The 14,969-nt window shown below is 42.9% G+C and overlaps 1 protein-coding gene across 6 annotated transcripts in view; it reads left to right on the top strand.

The window, feature by feature from the left end:
* AGBL1 (ATP/GTP binding protein like 1) overlaps positions 1-14,969 on the top strand; it is a 702,585-nt gene that overhangs the window by 565,099 nt on the left and 122,517 nt on the right. Inside the window, exon 23 of one of the 6 annotated variants that reach the window (XM_032469253.1) lies at positions 1,186-1,330. The exons of the other annotated variants lie outside the window; for them this stretch is intronic. Within the exon in view, the coding sequence (XP_032325144.1) occupies positions 1,186-1,315 (130 nt within the window). The 3' untranslated portion in view covers positions 1,316-1,330. Of the gene's footprint in view, positions 1-1,185; positions 1,331-14,969 lie in introns of those variants that run through there. 6 annotated transcript variants of the gene reach the window in all.

Genomic DNA, 14,969 nt, shown 5'->3' with positions numbered 1-14,969 from the left:
ATGAACAGGGCAGGAAGTCTGCGTTAAAGTCAGATCTCTCTTTCTATAAAAGAGAGTTGTCCTCACACCAAAGTGGTATTAGGGTAAAAAGGACCTTTAGCTCCTTCCCCCCAAATCCATCTCCCATGAACAGCTGCTGTGTCAAAATTCATACTACTTGAGATGCAGTCCTTTGGGTTCAAACATTGCTACCAGCAATGCTTTTTGGGTTTGGTAAAATACTCTGACATCTAGACAGTTTCGATCCTGGGAGGGGGCTAAGGCATAGGCATTGTCCTGGGAGGCTCGACCAACCATACCAGGGTTGGAGAAAGTCAGCTTAGAAGCTATGAAGGGACAGGACAGCTGGCAGAAATGTACCAGAAGGGTGCACGGGTGGTGGGGAGCATTTGAAGGCGTGGGTGCACGTGTGGAAGAATGCTGGCTTACACCTTCATCCTCTTGAAGTTCTAGGGCTGATAAGTCCTTGGAGTCAAACACTCTCGATTCCAAATTCCACTCCAGCATTTAGCAAACGTCACCTTGGATGAGTTACAGACACTCTCTGAGCTCAGGTTTGCTCTCTGTAAAGTAAGATGATGAGACCTTGCATCCAGGACTGTTAGAGAGGCAATTAAATCCAGAGTTGAAACTAGTGGTACATGATCATGTGTCTGCTTCTGAGTTTTGCCTCAGTCTGGTCTTTTGGCTGCACCTTGATCATCAATGTGGGGGCTGGAGAGCCCAGAGGTTTACAGATCAACTGTGAACTCTGGGTGGATTACTAAGCCTCTCTGAACTTCAGTTCGCCATCCTTAAAGGGAAAGCAGTGAAGTCTACACAGGGCCGTATTTTAGAAGTATAGATGGCGTATACACAGCTCTGAGCTCCCCACCTAGAACACGGTGAGTTCTCAGTGCATTGTAGGCATCATTGTTACTAATATCACAACTACAGCAGACAGCCCCTCTCTCTTCATTCCCTTTCTGCAAGGGAAATTGTTAAGAAAACGGTTTTCCTCTTTCTTGATCGTGTATTTTTAATGTATTCCTGTTTCCTACCAGCGGAGAAGTGAGGAAGAGTTAGACCCAGCTGTAAAGCACAGAGGCTGTTCCTTAGGGTCTGATTTATGGATGTTTTATGCTGTCATCCAGGGATGTTGGCACTGCATGACCACAAATTATGCTTTTGTACCTTGTTCTGCAGCAGAGCTTGCTGTTCAACAACCAAACTCAGGGAGCTCGATCTGGGGCAGTCTCCACCATCACTGACGGTTCTTTTCCTCTGCGAGTGTGTGGTCATTTATGCATATGTAGATACCCACGTGTCCAGATGAACATCCTCTCTTGTGCTTCTGAGCATGCTAACAGGCCTGTCGCCTGCCACAGGTAAATCTCTGTGCTTCCTGTGTCTCCCGTGGGCAGAATGGGTTCATTAAGGGGCTCTTTGATTACCTGTTCCCCGGCATTGGCTGCTCTCACCCCTCCAGCCAGCCCATCTGTCGGGGGAGTGGGGATTAGGAAGCTGTGTCAAGTCTTGCTCCTATCATCAGGGAAGTCAGTGGAATTGCAAGTGATGGAGATTCTTAAGAAGGCTTTGGAAGTTCATTGACTTTATTGCATGGATGGAGAGGGACTTATAAAGGAACACTACCTTTCTCCCAAGCCCCCAGATACTCCTGAAGGCCACTGCCCTTAAATTCCTCCCAGGGGATCTAATCCCCATTGATCACCTCCCGTTCTCTGTTCAGTTTCATTCAAAGGCATTTACTATGCATCAGCCGTAGACAGCAACACACTGGGTGCTGCGGGGGACATGAAAACGAACTCGCTATGATGTCTGTACTCAGGAAGCTTGAACTGACTCTAGCAGCTACAAATGATGATGCCTGATCTATGCAGAAGTCACTCTTCTAAGTGCCAAGGACTGTCTCAAGAGCACGGTATCTCATCAGATTCTCATAACACGGAGAGTTAGCCAACATTATTATCCCATTATGCTGATAACCTGAAATGAAGCTTAAAGATGTTTAGTGACAAGCTCAACTGTAAGGAAGTTTTGGAGACAGGATACCAGGTTTCAAATCTTGACTTAAGCAGTTACTATCCCTGTGGTTTGGGGAAAATTACTTAAACTTCTCTGTTTCTTAGTTTCCCCATTTATATAATTGAGGTGACACTGTTACCTACCTCATAGGGTTGTTGTAAAAGTCAAATACAATGATATATATTAAGTTATTAATATTGTGTGTTCTCTTATAGCAAGCATACCAAAAACATTATTTTTTTTTTTTTTTACTATATTAGCTTTATCAGTGTCCTCAATATGCCATCAATGTTTCTGAGAAGAGATGGATGTGTTTGAAATGGTTAATTCTAGAGCATTCATTTGCACGTATGAGTTAACTGTCAGGTTTGGCCACAGGGTCAAACCAAGTATATGGTCATTAATTATGACAAAGGATAAATATGATGGAACTCCAGACATAGCAGTGGCTCACAGATGTCAGATCAAAGCTTCAGAGCCACACACTGTCCTAGATGCTGAGGATACAGCAATTAAGAGTCCTTTTTGGCACTTTCGGTTTGGAAAAATGAGGTTTATGATTTTGCTTCCTTCTCCTAGTTGTGTGTTCTTGTACAAGTTGCCAGCCTCTATGGCGTTCTGTTTTATCCTCATTTTATGAAATTGGAATAACAACAGTAACTACCTCTTAGAGTCATGTGAAGATTAAGTGAGTTGAAAAATACAAACCATAGTTCCTGCACAGAGTAAGTGCTTAGAAAATGTTATTTATGTAAATCAGTTCTTACGAAGGTCTATTGCATATTTATAGGCAAATAGTGTAACTTATAACGTAGCCTCCAAAAAAAAAAAAAAGAAAGAAAGAAAGATTGTTAAGATTAGTACTACTAATCAGGTCCTACAGATGAAGAGGCTTAAATAGTTTACAAAATTAGCCTAAAGCGGCACAGTCATAAAATTGAGTGCTCGGTCTGAGCTCACATCTCCGCACTCCAAAGCACACGTTCTCTTCGCCAATCTGGCCACAAGCCTTAGGTAACAACAGTCAGTTGTGCTGAGGACGTGCATACACGCAGACATTCACGAAAGGGTCAGAAGCAAGCGAAAAGGTGGATGTGGAAAACTCACTGCATAAGGAGAGAACCCCACACTGATGTGGCTGGAGACTGTAGACGGAAGCAAGTGTAATTGCTGACTGGTGCGGGGAGGAACCATGAATGAGCAGACAAATGATGTGCTGATAGGTTTACTGCGGGTAGGGTCAGAAGCCGTGGAGACACACGTGCTGCCATCTGGCAGGAGGTGCATGACTGTACCCACTAGTTAGAGATTTGAGAACAATTAGAGAGACAGGCTCCGTGCATATAAATAGGAAGACCGCGTGGATGTATGGGTGCTAGGCGGTGAGAGAGAATGCCGCAGATAAATACTGGGGCTGGGAAGGCGCATCGAGACTCTGGATAAATGATTCCTATAAATAAGTATTGCTCACAGATATTTCAGATGCTTTTCTATTTATAAACGTTTGACATCCACCCCTAAGGAATTGCATATTTCCTCATCAAGAGGAAAAGCAACTCTAAAGCCAATGACTGGATGTCTGATTAGAGCTTTAAATGTTTACACCGCGCTAGTTGCTGCCACCATGACTCCGGCTCAAGCACCCAGCTCTTGGGGTAATACCAGATATCTCCTTTGTGACATGGCCAGGAAGCCATGGGAGTTACTGCTGGGGAGAGCTCACCACCACTGCCTATTACTGAACAAGAGTCCTGATTTTCCCTCCGTGTGACAAGTAAGGGAAGTCACCATCCCCTCCTCAAGGCAAAGGGTTTGGTGTGTGTAGGGGCTGGGAAGTATTCATATTTTATATTAGCCATAATGCCCCCCGAGTGGCAAGATTTGCATATTTTAAATTTTAGAAACCTCTAATGGCTCAGTGGTCCAGGGCATGCTTAGCAGGCACGAGGTCCTAGGTTCAGTCCCCAGTACCTCTGTGAAAAATAAATAGATAACCAAACCTAACTACTCCCCCCCCCGCCCCCCAAAATATAAATAAAATAAATTAAAAATAAATGTTTAGAAAGCTCTCTATGGATCATGAGGATGGCACAATAATTATCTTAGGAATGTGATTATGTCTGTGCAGTGCTTTCTAGAGGAAAACACACGGGCTTTGAGACCTGATTGTCCACTGGAAAAAAATGCGCAATGTGAAAGTTGTGAGTGAAGATTTACTTGGGGCGAAATGAGGACTAGAGCCCGGGAGACAGCGTCTCATATAGCTCTGAGGAACTACTCTGAAGAGGCGGGGGAACTCAGCATTATATATGATTTTAATGAAGTGGGGGGGATACATGCAGCCAAGCACACATTTTGGCAGAAGCTTGCTGCTAGTCATGAGGATCAGATGTCACCATTAATGATTTTAGTGCTTTTCTAGATATGAGGAGATGCAAAAATTTGGGCTCAGAAAATCTCCTGAAAATATCTAACTATCTGAAGGCTTGTTCCACCACTTTTTCCCAGGGCACAGAGTGCCCCATTCCTGATCTCCACCCTGAACGCCTTTCAGGATGTGTTGAAGGTCAGTGGCTGCAGCAGCTCGTGATGAAATCCTTGTAGAGGTAGACGGCAAGCGCCAATGTTTAGGTGGCACGGTGGACCTGAAACTCGCTGAGTGATGCTTAGACAACTTACATAACTGCTTTTCTTCAAACTTAAAATGTGAGTGATAACTATTTCATGTATTTGTTATGAGAATTAAATGTTACGTATAAACTACTTGGCCTAGGGCCTGCTGTATGGTAGAGTTTTAACAAGAGGTAATTTTTAAGATTATTCCCAGTAATCAGAACAACAGACTCCTACCTGTGTGTCCCCGATGCGGGCACCTTGATGCGCAGAGCATTTCTCACTCGTTGGGTGACACAGATTTGCATGAAGACAGAAACCAAAATAACCGTGAGGTGGACAGCTGCCCGAGGTTCAGAGGTTCTTTCGTTTTGAGTTGTATGTGGGAAAGAAGGGCTACTTGCTCTCCAGATTGATCCATTTGAAAAATAAATAAATATTCCAAGCCCAGAGGGGCACCCGAACTTATGGCTGTAGGTTGCAGTAGAAGGAAAAACCAAACAGCATATTGATTTCTAGCTGTTTTTCCACTGACTTGCTATGATATTTGGCAAAGGAACTAGAGACCTTCAGTTTTCCCATCTACAAAAGAAAGCAAGGAAGGGAGGAAGGGAGGGACGAATGGCGGAAGGAAGAAAATCTATAATAGCCAACACGTGTTGAAGGTTCAGTGTGCTCGGGAACTATTCTAAGTGCTTTTTGCATTAGTTCCTATCACACTATCGCAATCCCATGAGTTAAGGTACTTTTACTACCCTTGTGTTATAGATGGGAAACTAGATGTGCAAAGAGTTTAAGTAACTTGGCTATGGTAATTGGTATGAGCTGAGACTAAGTCCTGGGCCGTCTTACTCAGTTTCCCCTCATGCTAACGCACTGAACTACCTCCACTGAAATCAAGAGATTGGACTCATGGAAGCTGTATTTTACCTTTTAATTCCAAGTGGCGTAACTCCCTTGTAAATATTTCAGGGCAAGAGGACATCAGGAAACAATCAGTCACTGCTATCCACTTAGTGGAGCATTCAGTAAGCATGTGTTCAAGGTGCCTCCCAGGTGCCAGGAGTGGGGGTTACAGTGGGCTCTCAACAGTGCAGCACCTCCCCCCAGATTTTATACCACTGTGATAAGGATGCCTAGAAAGGACAATTTATTTGTCTAACTATTCCACGATCAGTCAGTGCTAGGGGTTGGCATATGGTATAGCAAAAACAACTAAAAATGTCTCCGTATTTTGATTTTTATGGCACTGATTAGGCTCTCAAATGATTGCATTTTTACCTGTTTATTGTCATTCTCCCCTTCACCACCTTGTGTGAATATTTGTTCTCCTCGGAGCAGAGGACTTGTTAAGTTGTTCACTGTGCAATCCCCAGCACATGTAATGAGTTGGTGCACTGTGGGAGTCACTTAAATGGCTGTTGAGTGAATAGTGAATGAACACACCAGTGACAGGCCCTGGTGTAACACTTTACATCATCTCCTCAAAGTTTAGGGGATGTTCGCTGATATAATAGTCCACGTGATATTCACCAACAGCCCCAGGAGAGAGCCGAAATCGCACTTCTCATTTTATAGAAGCGAAATCAAAGAGTCAGAAGGGTTGTTTGAATGACCCAAAGTCATACAACATGTGATACTCCAACTCCTTTGACTCAGAGCTCCACACTTTATTATGCCACATTGCAAATGAACCTACGATAGCATTTTTGGAGGTAACACTTAACTAAACTGAGTGTTTCTCCAATAGGCATTTGATACAATTGGCCAGAGAAGTGAATGTAGGCAAATGAAATCAACTTCTACCTTCTTGGCTCCATGAGAAGGAACTGAGGAGGAAATGTAGAGTGCAAAGGGTTGAGGTGGATGACCAAGGTTAGATAAATAGTATTTAATTTTCTTTACTCAATATAACTAAGGGGAAAATCCCATGTACTCAGAGCTAATTATTGCATTTCTTTCCCAAAGCAAACTTCAGCTTCTTCCACTAAAACCTTATGTCACTGCCTGTCGTCCTCATCAGAGGGCTCTGCTCTGTGTCCGTCTGCACCTCCCTTTCCCCCGTCCCTCATGTGCAGTAATTGGAGGTGATGGTTGTCCTGCCCAGGTTCAAACCCTATAGCTCTGCCTCTTTCTTCCTGTGCAGCTGTGGGTTACTTTGGGTTACTTGGGTTAATTGAGTTACTTTGGGGTGGGTTACCTCCCTATGCTATAACCCTTCCCATGGTTGAGAAGATTAAATTAGTTACTATACATGAAGTGCTTACTTCTAGGCCTGGCATGTAACCAAGTGTTTGCTATCTCTCAGCAGTTACCATTTTTATTTTCATGGTTACTGTCCTGACCTCCAGATGACCTTGCCTCAGCCATCTTTCCCTCCCCCAGGATTGCACTGAAACTTCTCTTCCTCCTCTGCCCTTCTCCTTACCTTCCTTCTACACTTTTAAACCACAATTTCCTTTCATTATAGCTCTAAACATATGAAGGAGACCATTTACCTTCTCATAGCCAGAATATGGCTCAAAATACACACTCCACTGAACGGGTTAGAAGAGTCATCTTGTCAAATGAAGGACAATAGATTTTTTTTTTATAGTGACAATGATCAATGCCTATCTATCACTTTCTCACTTACTGTTTCTGAATTGTTTGTTGAACCTAAGTCCCAAATGCCGTCCCCTGATGGCCCGAGAAATGCTTACTTTATGTCAATATGGCATTGATCACGCCCTTAAAGGAGGTGTATAAATCGGGCTCCTGTTTCTGCAAGCAAAACCAGGTAGGGGAAGTGGTGGTTAATCCAATAGTCGTCCACTTCTTTCATGAGTCTTCCAGCAAACAGTTATTGAGCACTGACTGTTTGCCAAGGAAGGCATTGTGCTATGCACTGATGAATCAACAATAAATTGGATGCTATATCAAGGCACTCATTGAGAAAGATTGTACTGCAGAGAAAAGACATTCAGAGCATTACATAAGGCAAAATTTTTATAACAGAGTTATGCTTGTTCCAATATGTCCCCATGAGGCTTGGGCTGCAGAATCATGACAGCTTCTCAGAGAAGGGACATCAGAAGAGAATTTGGAAGGATGAATAAAAGTTAGGCAAGATAGAGGACGGAGCTACTGTTTGATGAAAAACATCTACATATATGAACATATACTCATGATGTACAAATACACGAACACCTAAATATGCAAAGGCTTGAAGCTAGAGAGCAAAGCACACATGGGAGACGTCGACTGTATGAGTGTGGCTGTGATGTGGAGTTTGGCACTGGGACTGGGAGGAGTGACGCGTTGAGAGAACAGTCTTGCAACAAAAACACTTCCGTCTCATGCAGTAAGGATTTAGGTTTTAGCCATTTCTTAGGAGTGGGCAAATTCTGTTTCATAATCACAAATGGTCATCAAAATTTTAGAACTAATTGAAGTTTTACTCAGCCCTCAATTTCTCTTTGCCCACATTGGTCATAGTCTGAATAACACTGGCGTAGCACGTGTTTCAAGGCTAGGTTGAAAGCGCTGGCACTTCAGTCTCCCTCTCACCCAGAGCTGGCAGTCTGCTAACTCTGCCTTTTACAAGTCAACTCTCCTGCTAGGTGGGTGAGAATAACCTTCTGAATTTTATAGTAAGCATTTCAACTTAGTGGCCACCCCAGGAGTGAGGGATTCTGTATGCGGCAGCAGTAGAAACAAGAGTTTTAAAAAAAAAGGTTAAAAATAAAAGATGCCAGCTTACAGTTGATAATTTTCATTTTCTTTTCAGTAACGATCTTTGATATTTTAGTGAAGGGATTTTACTTGGGATGGGCCCTTTTCACGTGAGTAAACCGATGAGGGGAGGCCAGACTCTGAAAAACCAGGAGAGCGATAAAATGGCAAAATGTGTGAGGGCTAGGTGGGGCTTCGGTGCCAGGGATTTTAGCTTCAGTTTTCTCATCTGTGATGTCAAACAAAGACAAATAGGAATTCAGAAGAAACAGGATACACATTGGTACAAAAGCAGAGGGAAAATAAATTAACCGATGTACTTAAAAGCAGAGGAAATGGATAGGATTGAATTTAAAGATTTGAGGCACTGATCTAGCGCTTAGATGCAAATTTCTTACCTCTGTTGTGAATGCCAGAAGGGCAGATTCCAGTGAGTCTAGAGCCTGTTATAATAGGGAAAAACAAAATCGCAGTCATCACAGAAACGTAAGCACGTATCTTGGCGTTTCATAGTGTCTAGATCTAGATCGTGCTGTGAGGGCGTTATCCAAGGGACGTAAGATGCTGTACGTCTCACAGTTTGTCAGGATGCTGAAGTGTCGATTTGGCTCGTCTAGTACACGATCAGAGAGGGAAGTCGGGATGTGACACCAGATGAGGTTAAAGAACACCAGGCATCTGGTGAGGCTGAAAAAATAAATACATGCACACGCAATCAGGAAGCAGAGGGACAGGGGCAGAAGCAGAGTGCAGGTGGCTTTGTTCAATAGTCATAAGAGAAAGTTAAAGCACAGCAGGGTCACTGAGGGCATCTACAGCTGCCACCAACTTCATGGTGCAAGATTCTCATACAGCCAACCAAGCCACACAAGACTGCACCCTCTTGGGCCTTTCCAGATGAGAAGTCTTGTTTGTAAAGCAATTAGCAAACCCTTTATAACTTTTCTTCATAGCACTGAGCCAAGGGGATTCTTTCAGATTAGTAGCTAGAAATCATGGAAGAAGAGTCCAATTTCCCAAAAGTGTATTATATACGATACACATTCAGCTTCAACAGAATTCTAAGTGCCTTAAGATCTAGTGAGCGTTAACGCTTAAGAAATACAGGTGTGTAAAGGAACCGTAGAGAGGATGTTGTAAAGAAATATGACTATCTAAAACCGCATTAAGTTGATTTCCGCTCACCCTGGGAGTTCATTAAAAAGAGAAAATCTTCATTCTGTGGCATCACACTGCCTGGTTTGTAGCTAAGCTTGTAGCCAACAAAACTGCTAAAAAGCAGGGTCAGTGAACTGAGTTGAGACGGGTGGGGTGACACAAGTTAATGGCATGGTGACAGGAAATAGATGTGGAGAACATAAGAGGCCATCTCAGAAAGAAAGAAGAACAGAAAAGTTAAAATACTTTTTAATGAAGTGGCCTGTGCTTTTAACAGAAGATAATGAAAGAAAGTGGCATGCCCACCATGGCCCACAGTTTAGAATGCTCCAGATGCAAGGCTTTTAAAATCACACAGTTTCAAGGAGCAAGCATCATTTTAAAAGATTTTTTTGGAGCATTTGTATCCTGGCTGTCAGCCGCCTTGGTGGCAAGGTGATAAATGCTCCTGAATTTGAGCTTAGCAGACTGAACTCTATGAAACTGTACTTGAACAACTCTTGGACTTTCTAATAGTCAGTTCCCCAGACTTCCTCCTGGAGAAGTCAGAGAGGTGTGCTAGAAGAAGAAAGCAGAAGAAGTAGGGGGTCAGGGCACAGTCATCAAAAAGCCACCGCCTGCATCTTCCCAGTGGCCGTGGTGATGCTGGTCCCTGAAGCCATGGCAGCGATGCTGCAGCTGCTCCGTGTGGAGATTCCAGAATCAAGCCTCTTCTCCTCCTGCTTCAGAGCCTCTGAACGCCGTTGATCAGCAATCAGGGTCATTTTCTGAGCCTCAGCTTCCTTCTTTTAGAAAGGAATTTGTAGACATTTCCGTCTAAGAGATGAGATGACGAAGCTGAATGAGATGCTCTAGATGACTTAATGTTCAGCAATTTTAGAGAAGAAATTGGGGGCACAGTCCAAAAATCACGAGAGACACACTTCTTAAGATATCTGTTTAGATTTTCTAGATCTGATGTGTAGGGAGAGCCTGGAGACAGGAAAAAAAAATGCTACCAAACCTTGCCGTGATTTAATTCCAGACAAATAACTTCTAACAACAGTTACAACGACAGCCTTCTCCTCTTCTACCTCAGCTGTCCCAGATGCTGACCGCAATTGCTGTGCACCAAGCACTCCGCATACCTTCTCTCAACTGGCCAAAGTCTAAGCTCCATCATCTCTTGAGATCCTTGCAGCGCTAGACCCATGCTAAGTTTGTCCCACTTTCTCAGGGAATTCATAAAGAAGAGACCAGCATCATTTTTTGCCTTGGCAGCCCCTGCCGGCTTGTCTGGGCTAATAACCCAGGAAAACAGGCCATCCCGCTGCCTGCAAGTTCCTGCTTTGGAACAATGGCAGCAAAACAACATCTCCCCTCTTCTTTCCATGGTGTTCACCCACTCCTTCCTGTTCAGACTCCAGTGCTTTGGAGACTCCCTGTTCTAACAAGACAGCAATCTTTGATTATTAAGAGATGCATGGTTGTAATTGAACAACAAGAGCTTAAATAGTCTTCAAAGAGCCCAGTCAGAAAAGGAAGGGAAACGGAATCAATTTATAGCCTCTTACATCCAGTGCTTTTTATGGACTGAATGCAATCCTCTTGCTCTATCTTATTTTTCATCCTCAGTTTACAAGGATGAAATCGGAGGCTTATAGAATTTAAGTCACATGTTGCAGGTCAAATAGGCAGAGGCAGGATTTAAGCTTTTCCATTACCTTCTTTCTGCCTCAGAAAGGACATCGGAAGGAGAATCCCCAGCCTGCATCTGACTGTGGTGAGAAAAAAGGCAAATCATATCTGCCCAAAAAGGCAGACAACCAAACACAATGGAGGTCCTCTTTCTCTTTGGCATTTAAGCATTGCTTGTGTGAAATCCTGAGGATGGGAATTGTACACACGTGCACATGAGCAGACATATTCTTAGGAGCCATGAGATTTATTTCAGACATATTTCAAATGGATATATTGAAAGCAAGAACGGAGAGGAAGCAAAATAAAAAAGCATCTGATGAATAAGCGAGTGGGAGAAACCGTGAAGACTGAAGATGCACAGTACTGGGAGCGCGATTCCCTCTGGGGTAAAGGAGCATGCTGGTCCTGCCTGTCTATAGGGACTGTATCAGATGGACAGAGATGACTGTTTCATCAAAGATAATATCGGTGCTGATCCTTCAATCTGGCCAGGTGGCTGCAGAAATAACACTGGAAGTTTCCAAACAAAGTTTTGTGCTCAGTTGAATATTAAAATATGAATATTCTTAGTGCTTTGACAGAGAGATGGGATGAGTTGCTTGCGGAAACCAGCAGCTAGTTGGCTAGGTGTACTGATTCATATCTTGCTACACCCAGCAACCCAGGTGATGTTTTGCTTGCTGTTGGAACCTTTCCATGAAATCGGACAAACTTCCTCGACTGCCTTAACCAGGAAGTCAGCTCAAGAAATGAAACCAAGGAAAGCCACTGTCATTTTTTTTTTTTAATGACCTTTGAATAGGAATTGGGGAAAGACAATGAAGTGTCCCCAGTGTCCATGATCCCTAAGGACACCCATCACTCAGCTCTGTGGTCAGAGCCACGAAAGAGTATCTATCTGCTGAGAAACTCAAAAGCACCAAGCCTCACCTCAACCTGTCAACGTGGCAACGGTTCTGATAGGAAGTCCTGCTTTGGGAATGTTGCACATTCATAAAACACGCCTTCTTGAACCCCCTGGCTTGTAGCTAGTGGTATTACTAACTCTCTGTAACTGAACAAACTGACTCCCCACACTTTTTTCTCCTCCCCACAGGGCTGCTTGGAAAGAGGTTGCCATGCCTGTGGTCTGGCTCCTCTGGGACCCCTTTCCTTCTCTCCAACCTTTTACTTCCCCTCCTATTTACTAAACCATGGAGTCTCTAACTGCGTCAGTGATCACACTTGGGGCAGCTTGGCCTCTTCTGGTGGTTAATTCTTTGGTCCGTCTCCAGGTTGTCACTCCTAGGACTGTTGGATCTTCTTCATCTTCATGTTCTTTGGAATAACCACCAGCTCTGACCTCCTTCCAAGCCTAAGGTCCTAGCTCACAGAACGCACTCCCCAATTTGAGCTCTGGGACCCCACCCCTCCCTTATGTCCAAAAAGAGTTGGAACACCTGTACTTTGTCTTTCTATGGAAAGACTTTCTATGGAAAAATGACGGGTCAGATTATTTATTTGAATAATTGCCGCATGATACATTTAGCTTTAAAAAAAAAAAAAAACCTCACAACTGCAGCTAGTAAGTGCTTTGGTACACACTTTTCACATCTGATGCTGCCAACAGCCCTGTGAAACTCACATCCCTGTGTCCTCATTCAGATGAGAAAATGGCTTAAGTGATATTGAAACGGATTTCTCAAATTAATACTGATCAACAGAGGCATATCTAGAACTGAACAAGTAGACTCCAAAGCTGTCGTGCAGCCCAAAACTCAGACTCTCTGTCAGGACAACTGCAGTAATTACATAACAGCTCGGACAGAAGTGTTGCTTGTTTGAATCACAAAGAGCACCTCTGAATTCCTACAAGGTCCCCTGGCATGTCCCTTTTTAATAGACTTTCTGAACTCAAAGAGGAAAGCATTCCCATTTCCCACTTCTTTTCAGTTGGGGAAAACTGAGCAACAGACTGATAAACTGATCTGATTGAAATGACTCAACTGTAGATCTGAAAATGGAAGCCCCAAGGCCTGAACCCTAGGTCAACAGTAACCCCTAGGCCAGCTTTTCCTCAGTCATGAATTCAATGGATCGGATTCTGCTACTTATGGTATAGTGAGCTTGCCTACTGTGATTGCAGACAAGATAGGAATATACGTGGAAGCACTTCCCACGCCAGTTACAAACCCATAGACATATGATCAGCACATCCTGTTTATTTAATTTTCAATACTCACTTAGCAGGTCAATAGGTAGACCTAGTTATATATATGCAGACCATGTGAAGATAATCATTCTCAAACATGCAAATATCATATACTTCATCTCATTTCCCTTCTACCTATGCTCAGCCTTTGACCATGGTGTCTAACAGACCTTCTGCTCCCTAATTAGGAAGGGATCTGGTATTCGTCTTTGTGACCGTTGTGTGTAAGCTCCAATTTGCTGCCAAGCTCTAGGTCTCCGCAGGTGGGAACAGAAGAAAAAAGCATTTTGCACTGGTTCCCTTTCAAATGTAAAGTTTTCAGCTCTGCAGGAGCAATTAATTTTCCCTGTGTTTAAAATGACAGAGAAAAGCCTTATCTTTTGCTTTTCATTCTAAGAACTTGGCGGATGTAATGTAGGGGCAAAGACATGTTGGTCTTTCCTGTTTTCCTGCTGAGTCAGATGAGTTGATTTCAGAACAAAATTCTTCGTATTCTGTAAAGGGTTTAGTAATCTAGTTATTTTTCACTGAGTGTCGGAAGATATTCATAATGAGAAAAAAACATTTTTAAAAAATCCACTTGCGTTCAATGCATTTAAAGATGTTTTAAATAATCTCCACTCCATAGTTTTAATAATGTCCGGTTATCCTCCCTCTCTTTGTGATGTTATTTATTTATTTGGTTATTTAGTTATTTATTTATTGCCTCCAACCTAATGAAAAGTGTAGAATGCAACTCAAGACACAAGGGTCTTTATGATCTCATAACAATGGTAGTTATGGTTCCAAGAACAGTGGACTTGGAAGCAAGACCTGTTCAAGATTTGTCTCTTCTCTTATTTAACTTGTGAATCATTTACCCTCTCTGTTCTCAGTTTCCCAATCTCTACAATGGGAATAGTACTTCCCCTACCCATCTGGCAGATATGTGATGAGGGTCAAGTCAATAAGACTCCAGAAGTGCTTTGTTCACTATGAAGCCTGATGTACCTACATGCATTATTTCCTATAGAATGATGTAAAGTGCCTTCAGAGAGCCACACCTTCGCCGATATTTCCCAGTCCTTTTCAGAAGGCTTGGTAACAGTCTCAGGAGTTATTTAAATATAAGGAAAAAATAATAATTTAAAATATTTGTTTCTTATTTTTATATAATTTTTAAAGGTTACTTTCCATTTACAGTTCTTGCAAAATACTGGCTATGTGCCCCGTGTTGTACGATGCATCCCTGAGCCTGTCTTATGCTCCGTAGTTTGTACCTTCTCTCCTCCACCCCTACGTGGCCAATCCCTGCCTCCCCACTGGTGACCCCTAGTTTGTTCTCTGTATCTGTGAGTCTGCTGCTTCTTTGTTATATTTTTGTTACAGCTTGTTGTATTTTTTTAGCTCCCACATATAAGTGATATCACACAATATTTGCCTTTCTCTATCTGACTTATTTCACTTAGCATAATGCCCTCAATGAACTATAATTCAGACAGTAAGGTCTTTTGGAAAACTCCTGGCTCTGTGTCTCTCAACTTCAGTTTCCTTATGTGCAACAGGAAGTAAAATACCTACCTTAGGGTTGCTGTGAAGTTTATAGTTA

Source organism: Camelus ferus, chromosome 27 (genome assembly GCF_009834535.1).
Source record: "Camelus ferus isolate YT-003-E chromosome 27, BCGSAC_Cfer_1.0, whole genome shotgun sequence".
NCBI lineage: Eukaryota > Metazoa > Chordata > Mammalia > Artiodactyla > Camelidae > Camelus > Camelus ferus.
Note: the sequence above shows the minus strand (reverse complement) of the source record. Positions and strands in the feature narration are given on the sequence as shown.